Source organism: Mobula birostris, chromosome 17 (genome assembly GCF_030028105.1).
Source record: "Mobula birostris isolate sMobBir1 chromosome 17, sMobBir1.hap1, whole genome shotgun sequence".
In the NCBI taxonomy this organism is placed as follows: Eukaryota; Metazoa; Chordata; class Chondrichthyes; order Myliobatiformes; family Myliobatidae; genus Mobula; species Mobula birostris.
The window spans coordinates 46,365,363-46,386,480 of NC_092386.1; the positions used below are offsets into that span (position 1 = coordinate 46,365,363).

Below are 21,118 nucleotides of genomic sequence, written 5' to 3' on the forward strand. Positions count from 1 at the left end.
CATAGCTTCCTGCCTGATCTTATAATATTTCATGCCTAGTTACTTATTGGTGGATATGGAAGAAATGCAATTTAAAGTGTTTGTTCCAAAAGGCTCCCCAGGTTCACTCATTTTTTAAACGTTGTTAACGCTAAATGCTAAAGGTGCTGTTGCTTTGAGGAGTTCTGATAGAGCAGACTGGTATCAAAACCCTTCGTAATTACTGGTTCAGCACCCCTTGTCCGAAATTCCAAAATCCGAAATTTGTTTGAGTGCTGACACGACGTCATAAGTGGAAAATTCCACAAGATGTTGGGAAGGTTCCTAGCACGTGTAGGTCTCTGTGCAGCAGACAGTTCTGAGAAGTGACCTCAAACATATAATGAACAGAAGTAAGGAAAAGTAGAAAACCACTGCTTAAAGTGAAAAATGATTTTGATCGTGTAATGAAAGAAAGGATGGGTTCATCAGTGTCAGGGTGAACATATATCGTCGTACAGTATGCTGATCATTAAACAAGCAAAGATCTATCACAACAAACAAAATTGAAGGTAGTCAAATATTCAGCAGGCTGGTTGCAGGAATTTAAGAAGATGCATGGCATTTTGTTTTTAAAGACTTGTGATCACGAAGCAGCAGAGAAATTCATTTGAGTTTGTCAAAATCGTTCCTGATGAAAATCTAACACATTAAGTGGCTGCATCAGTACATGTGTGTGGTGAACAGATGTAAGACAAAGACCACTTACCGGTGGACATAAATTCAGAACCAGGAATGATGACAATGCTAAACAGCCAATGACTGTCCACGAGGTAGTGATAGCTTACTTTTTTGATGGTTTAATGTACACATTGTTTCGTGCGCAAAACTATTAAAATATTATATAGAACTACCTTCAGGTATATGTATAAGCCGTTTACTTATTATTGATGTGAAGCTGCCCTCGATCCAGGACTTATATGCATCTAGAGTCAGGAAGCGAGCAAGCAGCATCATTGTAGACCCATCACACCCTGGACATCACCTGTTCCAACTCCTTCCTTCTGGTGGGCGCTTTAGATCACTGTATGCCAGGACAAATAGGTACAAGAACAGTTTCTTTCCATATGCCATCAGTCTTATGAACGCTTGAATTTTAGTCTATTATAAACCAAGTCCACCTGTACATACACAGGTATACCTCATTGTATATAGTTCACGATTATTTGCACTATTGTTTTGTTTGCTTTTTGATTCTGTACAGCGACAGCTCAGGGAAACCAGCATCAAATTCCCTGTATGTGTCTACATACTTCGCGATAATAAAGGATTCTGATTACATAATGTAAATGGATTTCGTGTTTAGACTTGAGTCTCTTTCCAAGGTATCTCATTATATAGATGCAAATATTCCAAAATCTGAAATGCTTCTGGCCCCAAGCATTTCGGATAAGAGGTGCTCAACTTGTACTGAATTTGGATAGCTCATGAATAGATGGGGTAAAAAAATTTTCAACTTGTAGGTAGGATTTCGATCTACTTTTTTGCATGCTACAAAAATGCAGTGTACTAAAGTAGAACATTTGCGTGTAGTGTCAACACTTCTAATGTGTTGACATGTAATGGACAGATATTGATGCTGGAGTCTGAAACAGAAATTTTGGAAGTACTTGTTCAGTCAAGCAGCATCTGTGGAAAGGGAAATCAGTCAATATGTGTTGAGTCTGAAACCTTTTTTCTCAGACTGAGGTGGTAGTGGAGGATTTACAGTTTTCAAAGCACTTTTTGGGGGGGAGGTGGTTGTGGGTGAAAGTGAGGTGTCAGACAAAAGCCTATGTGGAGTTAAGCCAAGCCACATGAGTTATTGAGTGATAAGGGACTGATTGTTAGACATTTTAAAGAAAATATGTGAGGAAGAGTTTGTCAAAGAACAGTGGCCATATGCATAAGAGAACATGAAAGTATGAATTGCATAAAGGAGTAAAAATGGTCTTCTCCACATTCAATACAGCCATTGATTATTGATCTTAACACCATAATTCCTGCTCTCACTTTATACCCCTTCATGGCTTTTGCTTTACAAAATATATAAATTTTAAATGTAAATTCTGTAACTTTTAAAGTGCTTTGTGTTAATGAATCCACAGGTTTACATACCTAGATCGCATAATTTAAAAAAAAATCTTTTTTACTTCTTAAGGTATTTATTTTCCATTTGCCCTTCTCATTAAGCCTACAAAAGAATCCACTTTTGTTCTTGGCAGCTGCAGGTCTTACTGAGTATATCCAGAATAAAATGGGCAGAATTCCTGGCGCTGCAGCCTATGAAGTACCTTTACCTGTTCAATACAGTTCACAAAATTTTAAGGGTATTAATCACGGAGGATAAGAATTCTACCTCTTTGGTTTGCAGCTCATATCCTAACTGGATCTGAAGCGTGCTCTCTTCCTACCACTTTGGAATTAATGCTTTGTTGTCAGTCATATTTAAAAGAAAATCATTACATGGAGTTTGTTATTTAAAGCACTCAAAGCAAAAGCTCCTTTCTTGTAATTGCTTGTGTCTGCTCTCACAAATGAGATTTTGTTTATTAAAACCTTTTGGTATTTGGACTGTCCTGGACCAGTGTCTTACTACCAGTTCCTAATCCGCCTTGAAAAGGTGTTGGTTATTTGCCATCTTGATCTATTGTCATCCTGCTGGTAAGGGTATTGCATTAATACTGTAAGGGAGGTTGTTCCTGGAGTTAGAGTAGCAAGCTATTTTTAAATGAAGATGTGATGTGATTCATAGGTGCTGGTGTTTCCACGTTTTGAAGTCCTTTATCCTCGATGATAGAAGTCATGTGTTTGGTAGGAATTGTAAGAGTAGGTTTAATAAGTAATTGTTAATCATTACCCGAGATATGGACTACAATTGTTGTGTCATCAGCAAACGTATATATTGAGTTTGATGGAAACTTGGCTACACAATCATGGGTGTACAGTGAGTACAGCAGGGGGCTGAGTGCACAGCCTTGTGGGGCGCTGGTGCTCAGAGTGATTGTAGAGGAGAGCTTGTCCCCTATTTTTACAGCCTGGGTCCTGTCTGTGAGGAAGTTGAAGATCCAGCTGCAGATCTGAGTGCTAAGGCCCAGGTTCCGGAGCTTAGGAATCAGTTTATTTGGAATGATGGTATCAAAGACAGAGCTGTAGTCAATGAAAATGAGGTACTCGAGGTATATAAAGAATGTAAAGAGAATCTTAAGAAAGAAATTAGAAAAGCTAAAAGAAGATACGAGGCTGCTTTGGCAAGTAAGATGAAAATAAATCCAAAGGGTTTCTACAGTTATGTTAGTGGCAAAAGGATAGTGAGGGATAAAATTGGTCCCTTGGAGAACCAGAGCGTACGGCTATATGCGGAGCCAAAAGAGGTGGGGGAGATTTTGAACAATTTCTTTTCTTCAGTATTCACTACGGAGAAGGATATTGAATTGTGTAAGGTAAAGGAAACAAGAAGGGTAGTTATGGAAAGTATGACAATTAAAGAAGAGAAAGTACTGGTGCTTTTAAGGAATATAAAAGTGGATAAGTCTCCGGGTCCGGGCAAGATATTCCCCAAGACCTAGAGAGAAGTTAGTGTAGAAATAGCAGGGGCTGTGATAGAAATATTTCAAATGTCATTAGAAACGGGGATGGTGCCGGAGGATTGGTGTATTGCTCATGTTGTTCCATTGTTTAAAAAGGGTTCTAAGAGTAAACCTGGCAATTATCAGTCTGTGAGTTTGACATCAGTGATGGGTAATTTGATGGAAAGTATTCTTAGAGATGGTATATATAATTATCTGGATAGACCAGGTCTGATTAGGAACAGTCAACATGGATTTGTGTGTGGAAGGTCATGTTTGACAAATCTTATTGAATTTTTTGATGAGGTTACTAAGAAAGTTGACGAGGGTAAAGTGGTGGATGTTGTCTATATGGACTTCAGTAAGGCCTTTGACAAAGTTCCATGCGGAAGGTTAGTTAGGAAGGATCAATCGTTAAGCATTAATATGGAAGTAGTGAAATGGATTCAGCAGTGGCTAGATGGGAGACGCCAGAGAGTAGTGGTGGATAACTGTGTGTCAGATTGGAGGACGGTGTGTAGCAGTGTGCTTCAGGGATCTGTACTGGGTCCAATGTTGTTTATATATTAATGATCTGGATGATGGAGTGGTAAATTGGATTAGTAAGTACGCAGATGATACTAAGATAGGTGGCATTATGGATGATGAGGTAGGTTTTCAAAGCTTGCAGAGAGATTTAGGACAGTTAGAAGAGTGGGCTGAAAGATGGCAGATGGAGTTTAATACTGAAAAATGTGAGGTGCTACATTTTGGTAGGACTAATCAAAATAGGACATACATGGTAAATGGTAGGGCATTGAAGAATGCTGTAGAACAGAGGGATCTAGGAATAATGGTGCGTAGTTCCCTGAAGGTGAAATCTCATGGATAGGGTGGTGAAGAAAGCTTTTGGTATGCTGGCCTTTATTAATCAGAGCATTGAGTTTAGGAGTTGGGATGTAATGTTGAAATTGTATAGGGCATTGGTAAGGCCAAGTTTGGAGTATTGTGTACAGTTCTGGTCACCGAATTATAGGAAAGATGTCAATAAAATTGAGAGTGTACAGAGGAGGTTTACTAAAATGTTGCCTGGGTTTCATCTCCTAAGTTGCAGAGAAAGGTTGAACAAGTTAGGTCTTTATTCTTTGGAGTGTAGAAGGTTGAGGGGGGACTTGATAGAGGTGTTTAAAATTATGAGGGGGATTGATAGAGTTGACGTGGATAGGCTTTTTCCATTGAGAGTGGGGGAGATTCAAACAAGAGGATGTGAGTTGAGAGTTAAAGGACAAAAGTTTAGGGGTAACATGAGGGGGAACTTCTTTACTCAGAGAGTGGTAGCTGTGTGGAACGAGCTTCCAGCAGAAGTGGTTGAGGCAGGTTCGATGTTGTCATTTAAAGTTAAATTGGACAGATATATGGACAGGAAAGGAATGGAGGGTTATGGGCTGAGTGCAGGTGGATGAGATTAGGTGAGTGTAAGAGTTTGGCGCGGACTGGAAGGGCGGAGATGGCCTGTTTCCGTGCTGTAATTGTTATATGGTTATATGATGCCATTCATCGGTGTGCTTTCCTCTTGATGTGTTTGACTTCAATTTCACCGGAGCTCAATGATGTCAAGAACTGTCATTAACATCTTACCTGGAATCCAGCACTTTGATCTATGTTTTGACCAAAGCTCAAATGGAATCTGGAATTGTATGATCCTGGCAAAACCTGAACTGGACACAGTTAACCGATTATTAGTGAGTAAGTGCTTCTGAATCGCACTGTCAACAAGGGATTCCGTCATGCTGATTGAAGATAGATTGACTTCGAATTGTACCCTGATGGCAAAGCAACAAGTGGCTAGAGTAGAAATTGCAGTTTGGATGTAAAACAATCTTTTAACAATGTGCCTGTGTTGTGACTAAGTGACTAGAGAAACTGGAGAAGTTGGTTGATATGAAAGTCTTCATTTACTACGACAAGCAAACATTCTTTTGGAGGCTCTTAGTAGAATCTCTAAAAACTCAAAAGTACATCAGTATTTCATACTCTTGAGGACAATGGTAACAGTAGGTGATTCAATACAATTGCAAAAGCTGTAATGACATTGCTTGCTTCAATATTTTGTGTCTGACAAACGGTTCCTTTGAAATACATTTACAATAGAAGCACACTTTAACTGCTAGGACATCTCTGAAGGTTCAGACGCCTTTGCTGGGACAACTAATTTACACAGATGGTCTAAAAGGTTCTGAGGAGAGAGAACCCAGGCACCCAAGATTAGTGTTCTAATGCTGACACAAAATCCCGACTATAGATGGATCACCTATGTCCATGATCATGTTTAATGTGCTAAGTGACAGTATCAGTCTGGTGTGAAAATTTCCTTAACTTGGTTACAATGGTGCAAGTAATTTAAGCCTGGTTTGATGCGGGACAATTAACATAACTCCATTGTCTAATGTTTGGCTGATGCATATGAGAATGTCTCATGGTCAATACTTTTCAAACCATATCTCTTAGTAGCCAGCCCCCTGCTCTAGACTAACACCCTGATCTGGCAGACAGTGCTGTTTCTTTGCAAATCTGTCCTTTTAACTTCAAACTGATACTACTTGCAATTTGCATGAAGAGCTGAAGACTGGTTCTTGTTTGAGTTAATATCAGTTGTATTCACGTAATTGCATAGCTAGTGAATAATCCCAAATGTATCTCCTCTTGGATCCTGGACAGAAATATTTTACAGGAAGGCCAAACTTTGAGGATCTAATTAATTAAATACACTATTTAGGATCCCCTCCCATATCACTCAGCTACCAATGTCCCTAAGTGGATCGACACCTGCACTGTCTATTATCCCTAACTGGCCATCTGCAAGACTCCAGCAGAAATGGAAATAAAATATTCCTAGTCTACAGCCACCCCCTCTTCTTGACGACTTTTATCCTCTTGATGCATTCAGCTGGTCTCTAAAATGCAGCTTTGTCATTCATGACATTTTGCTTGTTGCCTCCTTCCTTGCTGGCTCATGCAGTAAACATTGTATCCTTTGCTGATTTGATCTCTATAACTTGAAAATTATCTGGTTCTTGTTTGAATTAATATTTATTATAGTCACATAATTCCATAACCCCTGAATAATCCCTAACAGCCTACTGGGAGATGGTGTTTTCTGCTTTTGTTGGCTTAAGCCAGCTGCTACTGCCCAGGAAGACATTCTGATTGTCTTTGAAAGGAGTAGTTGATCAACACCACCTTTGTTCCTTCAAGATTATTTAAACTTGGGTTGATGTACCATTTCTGGTTATTAAAAAAAAACAGCATCTTGAGTATTTTTTGCAATAGTTCGGAAAATACTTGAATCCATTTAGTTCATCCATCTAGAGAGGTGTCACTTGTGCCAAAGAAAAATAACATTTTTTAATAATACTAATTGCTAACCACAATTGTTACTATACTTGGTAGGGCATTGAGTACAGGAGTTGGGATGTTATGTTGATGTTGTATAAGATGTTGGTGAGAACAAGTTTAGAGTACAAGACCATAAGATGTAGGAGCAGAATTAGGCCACTCAGTCCATTGAGTCTGCTTTGCCATTCTATCACGACTGATATAACCCTCTGAACCCTATTCTCCTGCTTTCTCCCTGTAACTTTTGACACCCTGACTAACCAAGAACCTATCAACCTCCATTTTAAATATACTCAATAGCTTGACCTGTGCAGCAGTCTGTGGCAATGAATTCCACAGATTCACCACACTCTAGTTTCTTTAAAAAAAAACCCTCCTCATCTCTGTTCTAAATGGATGTTCCTCTATTCTGAGGCTGTGTCCTCTGATCCTAGACTGACCCACTATAGGAAACACCGTCTATACATTCACTGTAAGCCTTTCAATATTCAATAGGTCTCAATGCGATTTCCCTCAAATTCTCCTAAACTCCAGCGAGTACAGGCTCAGAGCCATCAAACACTCCTCTTAACCCTTTCATTCCTGGGATCAGTCTCATGAACCTCCTCTGGACCCTCTCCAATGCCAGCACACCTTTTCTTAGATAAGGGGCCCAAAAGTGCTCACAGAATTTCAAATGCGGTCTGACCAATTCCTTAAAGTCTCAGTGTCACATCCTTGCTCTTCTATTCTAGCCTTCTTGAAATGAATGCTAACATTGCATTTGCCTTCCTTACTACCGACCTACCCTGCAAGTTAACCTTTAGGAAATCCTGCAGGACTTCCAAGACTTTTTGCTGCAAATTTTCTACCCATTTAGAAAATAGCCTATCTGTTTATTCCTTCTACCAATTTTCATGACTGTACACTTCCCTGCACTGTATTCCATCTGCAACTTATTTGCCCATTCTCCTAATCTGCCAAGTCCCTCTACAGCCTCCCTGCTTCCTCAACACTACCTACTCCTCTACCTACCTTTGTATCATCTTCAGACTTGGCTACAAAGCCTTCATTTCCTTCATCCAAATCGTTGACGTATAACGTAAAGAAAAATAGTTCCAATACCAACCCCTGCGGAACACCACTAGTCACTGGCAGCCAAGCAGAATATGGGCCCTTTATTCCCACTCTTTGCCTCCTGTCAGTCACTCAATCTTCTATCTATGTTAGTATCTTTCCAATAATACAATGGACTTTATCCACTGGAGCCTTAGGAAAACTAGGGAAGTTCTTAAGGAGTTATACAAAACTGAGGGGTATAGATGGGCTTTTTCTCTTCAGGTTGTGAGACAAGATTTAGAGATCATATGTTTGGGGTTAAAGGTGAAGTAATTGAGAATCTTGGCGGGGGGGAGATCTACTTCAGTCAGAGGGTGACGTGAATATGAATTGAGGGGCCAATGAAAAGGTAGAAGCAGGTTCAATTGTAATATTAAAGTCGGGTTTGGATAGATACATAGATGAGAAAGATAAGAAAGGCTTGTGGTCCAGGTGCAGGTAGATGGAGCTATACAGAAAACCTGTCCAGCATGGACTAAATGGCCAAAGGTTCTATTTCCGTGTTGTGGTGTTCTATGACTGACTGAGCAAGGCCTATTGAACCAATTGCTACTAAATTCTACAAGGAGAGAAAACCATTCATGCCAGTGATTACTCGAATAAGCCATTCTTTCAACAGCCATCATCAGCTCTATTTGCTGTCCTATGTGAGTGATCAGTTCTGTTCACGATTACCTCATCATTCCCGAACTGCTTGCTCCTTCTGATCTGCTATATTTAATGTGATGCAATATTTGCACCAGCCATCGATTTATTTTTTTTTAAATGGAAATTATCTGCTTCTGCTTTACTTTTTTCTCCCATGTATCTCAATGAACACTTGTGTAATGTCTAAAAGAAAATATTGCCTTGTGCCCCAGGGCAATGTTGCATTAAAGGGTTTTGTAAAGGAGAAATGGTTGTTCTCTTGAACTTGTCACATTTTTTTTCCCATCATATCAGTGGTTGAAGCGGAAGAAAGGATCTGTTTTTAACCCTCAGGTCTTGCATTTGGGCCAGTGGTGGTGAATTGCATGTGAATTTCTCTAAACCTTTTATTTCTACAAAAAAAAAAATGGTGCCTTATATATCGTAAGGCAAGAACAAAATTATGAAAATATCTAGAATGCTGCCATTAGAGATCTGGTTATGTTTTATATTAGAGGATATAGTGCCTATAAAAAAAATTTAATCACAGTGAATTTATTTTTGCTTTTTTGTCACTGATCAACAGAAAAGAATTTTGTGTCAAAGTGAAAATAGATTTCTACAAATTTATTACAATTATTGAATACAAAATAATTGCATAATTACTCACCCCCTTCAATGTCAGTATTTAGTAAATGCACCTTTGACAGCAATTGCAGCCTTGAGTCTATGTGGTTAGGTTTCTTATAGCTTTGCACATCTGGACACCGTAATTTTTCCCCATTCTTCTTTACAAAACTGCTCAAGCTCTGTCAGATTGCATGGAGATTGTGAGTGGACAACCTTTTTCAAGTCCAGTCACAAATTCTCAATTAGATTGAGATCTGACTCCTGAATTGGCCACTCCAGGACATCAGCTGTGTTGTTTTTAAGCCATTCCTGTGTGGCCTTGGCTTTATGCTTGCTGGAAAACAAATCTTCTCTCAAGTTGCAGTTCTCTTGCAGACTGCTTCAGGTTCTCCTCCAGGATTTCCCTGTATTTTGTTGTATTCATTTTGGCCTCAACCTTCACAAGCCTTCTAGGGCCTGCTGCAGTGAAGCATCCCCACAGCATGATGCAGCCACCACCATGCTTCACAATAGGGATGGTGTGTTTTTGATGTGCAATGTTTGGCTTATTCCAAATATAGTGTTTAGTCTAATGGCCAAAAAGCTCCATTTTGGCTTCATTATACCATTGAACCTTCCAGCTGCCTTCAGAGTCTCCCACATGCTTTCTGGCAAACTCTAGCTGAAATTTCTTGTGAGGTTTTTTCCAATAGTGGCTTTTGCTTTCCCACTCTCCTATTGAGGTGAAACACCCGGGCAATAGTTGTTGTATGTGCAGTCTCTCCCATCTCAGCCACTGAAGCTTGTAACTCCTCCAGAGTTGTCATAAGTCTCCTGGTGGCCTCCCTCACTAGTCCCCTTCTTACACGGTCACTCAGTTTTTGAGGAGGACCTGCTCCAGGCAGATTTACAGTCCTGACGAAGGGTCTCGGCCTGAAACGTCGACTGCACCTCTTCCTAGAGATGCTGCCTGGCCTGCTGCGTTCATCAGCAACTTTGATGTGTGTTGATTTACAGCTGTGCCATGTTCTTTCCATTTCTTGATGATTGACTTAATTGTACTCCAAGGGATCGTCAGTGACGTTGAAATTCTTTTGTACCTATCTCCTGACTTGTCCTTTTTAACAACCTTTTCACAGAATTGCTTGGAGTGTTCTTTTGTCTTCATGGTGTAGTTTTTGCCAGGATACTGACTCACCAGCAGTTGGACTTTCCAGATCCAATCAATTGAAACACCTTGACTGTGCACAGGTGATCTCCTTCTAAAACCATTTAGCTGCACCAGTGATGATTTGGTGTGTCATATTAAAGGGGGTGAATACTTATGTAGTTTTTTTTTGTTTTAGATTTATAATTAACTTTCAGAGATCTGTTTTCACTCTGATACAAAAGAGTTTTTCTTTTGATCAGTGTTGAAAAAGCCAAATTAAATCCACTGTGATTCAAAGTTGTAAAACATTAAGACATGAAAACTTCCAAGGGGATGAATACTTTTTTTATAGGCACTGTATATCATTCCCTCATACTCTGTATTACATTTTAGGCATGAGGTGACTTTAATATGCACATTCGATATACAAAAATTCTGAAGTTTTCCACTATTTAAAAAGTGTGGCTTATAAGTGGAAAATTGAGGCTTTCTTAAAAAAGAACTATCCCTTTTAAAGACAAGAACAGATATGCTGACTGAATAGATCTCTTTGCTGAGACTCTCAGATTCTTTGACCTTTCGGTAAGCAACCATAAATTTTAAACATTTAACATAAGGAAAACTTCCTTTGGCTATTGAAAGCATAAATTGCATTATTTTAAGTTATTACTTAGAGTGGCTATGTTATCGAAAGTAAGTAGAATGCTTTAATAAATTGTTACTACATCTGGGTCAGACTGACCACAGCTATTTTTCCCACGATTGCAGGGAGTCTGAGGCTACTCCAGTGGAAGAAATGACTGAAATGGAGGAACCTCAAGAAGTGCACGAAGGAGATGTGGAAAACAAGTGAGTTCACTATTCTTCCTGCCACAATACTGTACACATGCTTTCCCCATTCTAGCAATGGTTCATCCATCTAGAAAGCAGCCTTTTGTTTTAATTACTCAATACTATCCAGAAATAGCTTGTGATTAATATTTCAAATTTCACCCCACAAAATGCCTTTCATAAAAGTGAAAAAGCCCAAGTTTCCAGTCTTTCCTTGTAGCTGTGAAGTTTAAGACTTGATCTGATTTGGACTTGCTATTTCTTTAATTGAATGTGTCAGGGGCCAGAATCGACAGTGCTCAAGGTATGGACTGGTTCGGCACTATATAGTTTGCACATGACTTCATCTGACTTGTGCTCTGCTATTTTGGTTAATAGGTCAGCACTCTATTTACTTTGTTGATTGTGGCTCTGCATTGGTTGGACATAGTGTCAAGTCTGCTAAGACTGGTAGGTCTTTTTCAACTTCATCCTAGGTTACTTTGACACCACTCAGAATACATGTAACACTGATACTGGGTCATTATCAATCACTTTTGTGATCTTGAGCCATAAATTAATTGGTTATAACCAATTTATATATGGTTGATTGCCCATTAAATATAATTTTCCTGCTACACATCATTTCTTGTACACCTTTCTCTCTTGTGGATCAAACTGTCTTCCTTGGCTGATGTGGAGTCGCAAGCATGGCCCAGTTGTTAGTTTTTCTTTTCGGGTAAAGGTGGAACAGTTGATTATTTAGCATTCTGTATCTCATGGGATCAATTTGCGCTTCCTAGTTGTCACAGGTATAGACTGCTCTCTTTTTCTGTACATTTTTACTGAATACTGCTTAATTATTACATTTATACTACATATTTTTGGTATAGTATGTTGAGTATCTAGTACTGTAGTTTTGCTGCTGCAGTAGCCTTTAGTTCTAGCCTCATTTCTAATGCTGCTAAACTTCCATTTATCTACAGCTTTATACTAGATTTGGCTCTTTTACGTCTTGAATATCTGCTTGTATGTGATTTGCCTAAAGCTGAGTTCATGTTCACACCCATGTGTTGACATATTGTGGTTAAGGATGATTAAAGAAAATGGTACTAAGTGGAAAGCTTTTGTTTTCATGTTCACTTTTGCTGTGCATTAGCTGTTTCATTTGCTTTGTAATGATACTGAGAGTTTTTCTTTAACAAATGTACAGCTGCTTAACTTGGACATCTTCCAATTGAAATTGTAACAATCATTTTTTTTAATATATATGTTGGAAAAGAGGGGAAGCAAAATAACGGCCACACTGAGATGTTAAGAGAACACAACTGGAAAGGCCAATTATATGAAATTTCTGGTTGGTGACCAGAGAAAATTGTTAATAAATATACCACTAAAGTGAGAGGTTTGAGTGGATGCAATTGAATGATAAAGCATTTCCTAGAGCTGCCACAACCAGCCAGTCACTGTCATAAGATGATCTTAGGGGCTAATCACTATTTTTGTTATAATTTCTGTTATAGAGTGAATGAAGAACATGATACAATAGTGGATGACGGTCCCCATGAAATGACTCTGGATGAATGGAAAGCACTTCAAGAACAGACTCGCTCGAAGAAGGAATTCAACATACGTAAACCTGATTCCAGTGTTTTGTCAAAGGCAGTTGTGATCCATAAGTCTAGATATGAATGCGATGTAAGTGTATTAAATGTTCAACTGTTCCTTTGGATTGCTTTCGGTAAATTTCAGAAAACCTAGATGCAGGTGTGGTGGTCTCTCTGGTGCTAAACACCGAATGTCTTCATTAATTCCATAACTAGTCTATCTTAAACATTTTTGATGTGGTAGTGGTGTCCAATATATGTCAAGTGGGGAAGGAAGGAGAGAATCAAAATAGACAGCCTGGCTTGTTCAGCAGACTGCTGCAGAGCCCAAAGGTTGGGGATAACCTAAAAGTAGGATTGCATGTTATGTCTTGTTACCAATAAGCCTCTCCATATCAAGACTTGAAGGTAAACATTTTTACTTCCTTACTTAGGAACAGAAGGAAGAATCTGATGATGAGGATCACCATTACTTTAGAAGATCAGTAAATGACATCACCTCTAAGCTGGACATTAACTTTGGCAGTCTTACACGCCCTGGACGAGGACGGGGTGGTGCTAGAGGTCGCGGAAGAGGCAAACGAGTAACTGAAACCAGGCCGGAAGTACCAGCTGCAGAAATAGTAAGCGGTCTTAATGTTGGTGAGGGAGGGAGGTGAGAACACACAAATGGGTGAAGAGTACAAATAACAATTGTGCAGCAATGAATTCCTGTGTTGGTAACAAAATGCAGCCTTTTATATTACCTTTTATTTTATTGACTTTTTAGATATTTCAGTTGGGGAAATAGTGATTCCACCTGTAATCCTCTGGTTCCGTCAGCTGCTTAGTCTAGGGAAGATACCTTCTGGCCCCACCAAGCAGGGGAGATTGAAGTGCAAGCCCCTGCCCCCCAATCCCCCTGATTGTGTGGATGCTGTGCGATTTGTTACCCTGTTACAAATAAGTACCATAAAATAACAGATAGTACACCACATACAATTAAAATACTTAGCTTTATAATTCTTAATTTGTCTAAAGTGTTAGTAAAGGAGAAGCAAAAAAAAAGAAAAGAGCCCATTTTAAATGTAACAGTCTAATGTGCAGAAGTTGGAGCTCACAGTTTCCCCTTCGCTGATCCTCCTTCGATCTCCCCAGGCTTTATCAAATCACAGCTCCACTCCGGGTCGACTCTTCCGACCTTTTCTCTCCAGCATCTTCTCTCTGCTTCCCCCCTCAAAAAGCCCCAAGCCCAACCTTAGTGTCCCTCACCAGAGAAACCTCCCCTGAATCCGTTCATCCCATTTGGATGGCACACATTTCTCCTATCTCTTATCTTCAACAGTAACTCAAACAAGCAACTTGCACAGAGAACAGAAATGCGTAACAGAGAAAAAATATTAACCATGTAAACCAGGGCATTACACACCACTTAAACAACATTTTTGAAATACTAAGCTGTTTGGCCTGTTCTGCAATGAAAACAAGGACATTTGGTGACAACCCTTCTTATGAATTGATTTCAACTATGGACAAAGTTCTTTGTCTTCTCCAAAACTATACTTTGCAACTTGCATAATATTAATGAAAAGCATCCCACTTTTCAGCTACTTTCCAATGAATCATTTTTCTGATACTTGCTGTGACCAGTTCACTCTTCAACTTTCTAAATATTGATCATTTTGAATAATTTCACACAAATGTGACATACTTTCGACATGTTTACACCATCGTGGTAGTATGGCCCTCCTGGTGCAAGGAAAGAACCATTCCACTTTGACTCAGCAAGTGGTTTAGTTATTGTCATCCAATGTGATGTGGTTAAAATGAACTTTCTGTAGCTGGAGAGTCATTTCAAAGTGAGAGTAATTTTTTTTTTGAGGGAGGTAGTAGAGAAAGCTAAAGTTAGTTGCTGTTTAGCTGGATTGTGATCATGTTAATCTTGAGTCACAGAACTATGGGTGGAGAAATGGCAGGTGGCGTTTAACTTGATCAAATATGAAGTATTGTACTTTGGGAAATCAAATGTATATGGACAGCACACTTTGACTAAACAAGTTTTGCGGATGCTGTAAATATTGAATTTCAAGGAAAAATACTGAATGCAATTTGCTTTATTCTACAATAATTGTAGAGTATTAACTCAGACCATAAGATATAAGAGCAGGTTTGGGCCACTGGCCCATTGAGTCTTCTCTGCCATCTAATCATGCTGATTTTTTTTTTCTCTCAAAGCCTTTCTTCTCCCTATAATCCATAACTTCTTGCCAATCAAGAATCTATCAACTTCTGTTAAATGCATCCAAAGTTTGCCTCCACAGCCCATAGTAACAGCAAATTTTACAGATCCATCACCCTCTGGTTGAAGAAAATCCTCCTCTCCTATTAATGGAAATATCCCCTCCATGTCCAATATATTCAGGCCTTGAAATCCCCTTCCTTGGCCTTCTGAAGTCCATTGAGTACAGGCCCAGAGGCATCAAAATAGGCAAGCTGAACTATTTCACAACTGACAATTTATGACTATGGTGGCAGATGAGCTAGTTGAGTATTTTGCATCAGTCTTCATTGTGGAAGACACTAGCAGTGTGCCAGATGTGAAGGGTGTGAGGGAAGAGACTATTACAAGGGAGAAGGTGCTCAAAAAAAGCTGAAAGACGCAAGGGTACGCAAGTCACCCGGACCAGATAAACTACACCCTAAGGTTCTGAAAGAGGTAGCGTTGGAGATTATGGAGGCATTAGTAATGATCTTTCAAAAATCATTAGACTGGCATGGTGCCAGAGGACTGGAAAATTGCAAATGTTACTCTACTCTTTAAGAAAGGAGAAAGGCAGCAGAAAAAAATATAGACCTGTTAGCCTGCCTAAGTGGTTGGTAAGATATTGGGGTCAATTGAAGGTTGAGTTTATGGAGTACTTGGTGACATAGGACAAGATTGGACAAAGGCAGCATGGTTTTCTTAAGGGAAAATCTTGCCTGATAATCCTGTTGGAATTCTCTGAGGAGATTACAAGTAGGATAAATAAAAGGGATGCAGTGGATGTTGTATATTTGGACTTTCAAAAGGCCTTTGACAAGGTGTCACACATGAGGCTGCTTACCAAGTGAAGAAAGAGCTCATGGTATTACAGGAAAGTTACTGGCATGGTTATAGCAGTGGCTGATAGGAGGCAGCGATGGGAATAAGAGGATCCTTTTCTGGTTGGCTGCCTGTGATTAGTGGTCTTCCACAGAGATTAGTATTGGGACAGCTTTTTATGCTGTATATCAATGATTTAGATGTTAGAATAGATGGTTTTGTTTCCAAGTTTGCAGATGATACAAAGATAGGTGGTGGGGTAGGTAGTACTGACGAAGCAATGTAATTGCAGCAGGACTTGGAAAAATGGACAAAAAAGTGGCAGATGGAATACAGTGTTTGGAAAGATACAATAATGCAGTTTGGTGGAAGGAACAATAGTATGGACTATTGTCTAAATGGGGAGAAGGTTCAAACATCAGAGGTGCAGAGGGACTTGGGAGTTCTTGTGTAGAACATCCTAAAGGTTAAGGAAAATGCAATGTTAGCATTCATTTCATTGTCTAGAATACAAGACAAGGAATGTGATGCTAAGGCTTTATAAGGCACTGGTGAGGCCTCACCTTCAGTATTGTGAACAGTTTTGGGCTCCTCATCTAAGAAAAGATGTGCTGCACTGATGACAGTTCAGAGGAGATTCACAAGGATGATTCCGGGAATGAAAGGGTTTGATAGCTATGGGTTTGTACTTGCTGGAACTTAGAAGGACGAGGGCGATCTCAGTGAAACCTTTCAAATGTTGAAAGGCCTAGAAAGAGTAGATGTAGAAAGGATGTTTCTCATGGTGGAGGAGTCTAGGTTAAGACCCTCAGGATAGAGGGGGATTCCATATAAAACAGATGCAGAGAATTTTTTTAGCCAGAAGGTGATGAACTTGTGGAATTTATTACCACAGGCAGCTGTAGAGGCCAGGTTGTTGAGTGTATTTAAGGCAAAACGTGAACAGTTCTTGATCCGACACAGCATCAAAGGTTATAGGGAGAAGGCCGAAGAGTGGGCTGAGGAGGGGGAGAAAAGGATCAGCCATGATTGAATGGCGGAGCAAACTCAATGGCCAAGTAGCCTAATTCTGTTCCTATGTCTTATCGACAAGTTGAACTGAAGTGAAAGGTTCAACTGTTTGTTTTTAAAGAGACATATGAATGCTTGTCAGCACTCTTGCAATATTAATATACTGGTTATCATATGATTTGAGTGAGAAGTTAAGTGGCATGATTAGTATATTTGTGGATGACGGCAAAATTGGTGGTGTGGACAGTGATGAAAGTTGTTTGAGGTTATAACAGGATCTAGATCAAATGGGAAGGTGGGAAAAATGACACATGGAATTTAGCTTAGGTAAGTATAAAGTGGTTTATTTTGGGAAGTTAATGAGTACATAGTCAATGGCAAGGTCCTGAGGACTGTTGCAGAACAGACCTAGTTCTCTGAAAGTGATGACAGAGTGGTGAAGATGTATAGCATGCTTGTGTTCATTGATCAGTGATCTGAATGTAAGAGCTGAAGTCATGTTACAGCTGTACAAGATGTTGCTGAGACAACACTTGGAGTATTGTGTGCAGTTCTAGTTACCATGCTATAGGAAGGATGTAATTAAGATGGACAAAAGATTAGCGAGGATGTTGTGGGGCTGGAGGGCCTCAGTTATAAGGAGACACTTGGTAGACTGATCTTTCTCACTAGAGCAAAAGTGACTAAGAAATGATGTAGAGAATTTTAAAATCATGAGGGGCATAGATAAGGTTTTTGTTTTTCCCCTCAAGGGTAGAAGGTACAGATTAAGTTGTGAAGGAAAAAATTGAAAGGGAACTGAGTAGCAAGTTTTCTCAGTAGTGGGTATATGGACAAACTGCTGAGGAAGTGGTAGAGATGCTTCTATCACAATATTTAAAAGACATTTGGATGGACACATGAATAAGAAGGGTATCAAGGGATATGGGCCAAATGCATGCAAATAGGGCTAGCTCAGGTAGGCACATGAATGAGTTGGGCGGAAGAGTGTTTCTGTGTTGTGTAAACGTGGCTCCTTGACTGCAAGAGTGTTGCAATTCGCCAGTAAACTGCACCAGCTTAAATGATGCAATATAAGTTGCATGTAGATGGTGCTCAGTATAATTAGTAATCCTGTATGAAGTGGCATTAGGGCTTTTGAGTACATGTGATAATTGATTATTAACAAGCTGTTTCTGAAAAGAATTTACACATTTGACACCACAGTGCTATATTGCCAATTAAGTACTTTTGATCTACGATCAGTTTTGTGATTGTATCAGTTTCGCATTTTGGATAAAATTCCTACTTTTCAGTATTAAATGTTCTCTATTGGTTGACTTGTATACAAAAGGTTAAAAAATGTTAGGAAATATATCCCATGCTTCAAAAATGTTGTTTACATCTAAGTATCATTTGAAGATAATTGCACAACAGGCAATCTTTGCTTGCCTTCATGTGTGTGTGTGTGGGGGGGAAGACTACATGTAAAGTAAGCAGTTTTTATGCTTGGAGTGAATGGAAATGTTAAAACTATGACCCATCAATTTTGAAATGTTAATGTAGAATCATACAGCTAAAAATTGTTCCTATTTGGTCAGATAAAGTCTTGCCAGTTTCAAATGGTAGAGGATGCATTAGGGTAAAAATTGCTCCATAGCACAAGCTGTACGAAGCAATTTGAAATGTGTGGAATTGCTCTGAAAGCAAGCATTTTCTTAAACATATATGGGAGAACTAACAAATTCTGCAGTTGTGACCTTAAAAAAAGGAAATGAGGACAAGTATTGCAAAAACAAAGTCTTACTCTTGTACCTACTTATTGTTTTAAATTGGCATAGGTTTTATTTTGTCATCTCTTTAATCTGTTATCTAGTCTTGAGGCAGTAACTCCAATCTTGTTAATCATTGTCAACTTTTCAAAATTTAACACTCTCCAGATTCAGATCAGTGCTCCCAATCCTGATGACCCAGAGGATTTCCCAGCTCTTGCTTGAAGCAGTATTGAAGTGTAGTAGCTGGCATCGGTTTGAAGAAAATAGTTTCGGCACATCAAGATGAGAGGCGCTTTGCTTCAGTCGCAACACTGACTACAAGAAGTGGTACTTTAGCTCACGATTTGTGAGTTAGACTTTTCTGTTCACTACTGGGTGTGAATAGATCTTGTTCAGTGTTTGTGATGAAAGATGGATGGAGTGACATTACTACTGAGTTTTCAGCACCTTCCTTTGTGCTTCAATTGTGTAATATTGGCAAATATCTTAAACTGCTGAAGAGGTATATTTGATGTTTAAAATGCTATATATTAAAAAATATTGAATGGTTTGCTTGAATTGTAATGGTTTCCTGAAAAAGCACACGGGTAAGAGAATGCAGCCTTTATTCTGACAAGATGATGCTACCATTTGGTTAACTGTAAATTTTGAACTATTGCAGGCATGTTACAGAAATGGCCTACTTTGGTGCCTACCCAGTAGAAGTAGCTGCATTTGCATCCTTGAAGTCATTTTGAACACTGTGCACATGTCCTTGAACTTGAAAAGTTGCTTATTAGATCACATTTAAAACAAAAACAAAACCAAAAAAAAGCTTTGATTTTTATTTATCCCTAGTGTCAGTTTTTGGAAGCTGGATGTTACATTTGTTGAGTTTGAACTAACTTATGTAAAGGGAAAGATGGCATAACTTGCCTTTTTGGGAAATGATTGTGGAAATTTGATGGATTAAATGCAGATTTGTTGAAAAGCTATTTTTTTCCTTGAATATTTCATCCTGTAGCAAAAAAAGTAAAGATTGTACATTTTATGTTGTAGTGCTTAATTATAGTTTCATAAGGTTATTGTTGATCTACATTGTACACTCTAAACTGCAAATCTTCGTTTAACTATACAAGAATGTAAAAATACTAAGTTTATACTTGGTGCGCTGGTCACTTTATATAAAAATACCTGGTTTTAATTTTTGCAGATGGTTATTCCAGTTTTATGGAACTTGTACATTTGTGTTGGGTAACTGGGCAATGTGAGATATTTAAACCAGGCATGCAAAAGTTTGCTTAAAACGTACAAGGCAACAAAATGGTAATGCTGACCCTTCAGCTTGCTTTTTTTAAAAAAACATTGACGGGTTATAAGCTGTTCCAAGTTTCATTGTTAATTGAATGCTGGCTATTGGGGGGCAGCAATGACGATAAGTAGCATGTGTTTGCATGAGCTGTGACTATTGAGTTCTGTGTGAGCAGTGCTTGTACAAATACTTTTCATGGAACTTTCTGTGCACCAACTTTATGCTGGGGCCTCTGGTGGGATGACAGCTTTAGTAATGTGCTTCAATAATTTGAAGCTGGTGAACTTTATAGTTCTGGAAATACTTTCAATCTAAGTTGTGTGTAAGGCAGTCTTTGGCCTACACTTTTTTAGAGCTTTACAGCACATGTGGGGATTATAAACATTATTCAATGCCAAAGCCTCAGATGGAGTTTAGCAAAGCACGCAAGCAATATGTAATAAGGGAGTTATGTTTGAGCTTTTATTTTTAAGGGTATACCTACTGATTTGAAAAAAAAATTGTTTATAAATGTGGAAACCATTTTGAAACCTGATGTCTTTGTTACATCAACCCAGTCACTAGAAGATACAACTTGGACCACTGCGTTACTATTTGGTACACAGTTTTATGTAATGCCAGTTTGACTGAGGTGATATTGGGCATTTATGAATTATTTTCATCAGTATAAAGTTAAAGCTATTTTGACATGTGCAGTAAATAGTTGAGCCAGTGATTGAACTGGGAACATCAATCCTTCAGGGCAAAAAGAGATTTTCATTTTAGACAATTCTGTATTGTGTTGGGATGTAAAGACCTTGACTTGTGTGTAGAAGAATAATTCAGGAGAAACTTCAAATGGTAAACTGGAGAAAATGTAATGGTCCAGAACTAATTGCCTTTGCAGAGTAGAGGCAGGTTCAAAGCAAATTTTATTTCTGCTTAAATTACAGGGCTTTTTGGAGTGGATTGATTGAATGCCGTGTTAAAACAGTGCAGCTAATGCAAAGTTCAGTACTTCAAGATGCACCAAAGTTAATCTACAAGGGGTGTGTAATAACAGAGATTTTAATACTTCTGGTGAATTGTTCACTCATAACCTTGAGTGTATTCTCTTCATTCAGTAACCACAGCTCCTAGTTTTTTTTTCTGGAATAAGATTTCACTCACATTCTTTAAA

The 21,118-nt window shown here is 38.8% G+C and overlaps 1 protein-coding gene across 2 annotated transcripts in view; it reads left to right on the forward strand.

Annotated features, from left to right (window-relative positions):
* Positions 1 to 19,642, forward strand: part of LOC140211656 (intracellular hyaluronan-binding protein 4.S-like) — a 56,525-nt gene extending 36,883 nt beyond the window's left edge. For both annotated transcript variants that reach the window (XM_072281655.1, XM_072281656.1), the window contains 4 exons: positions 11,194 to 11,274; positions 12,759 to 12,933; positions 13,277 to 13,465; positions 18,834 to 19,642. In XM_072281655.1, coding sequence (XP_072137756.1) covers positions 11,194 to 11,274; positions 12,759 to 12,933; positions 13,277 to 13,465; positions 18,834 to 18,890 — 502 coding nt within the window. In that variant the 3' untranslated portion in view covers positions 18,891 to 19,642. The remainder of the gene's footprint in view (positions 1 to 11,193; positions 11,275 to 12,758; positions 12,934 to 13,276; positions 13,466 to 18,833) is intronic.
* The last annotated feature ends 1,476 nt before the right edge of the window (positions 19,643 to 21,118 follow it).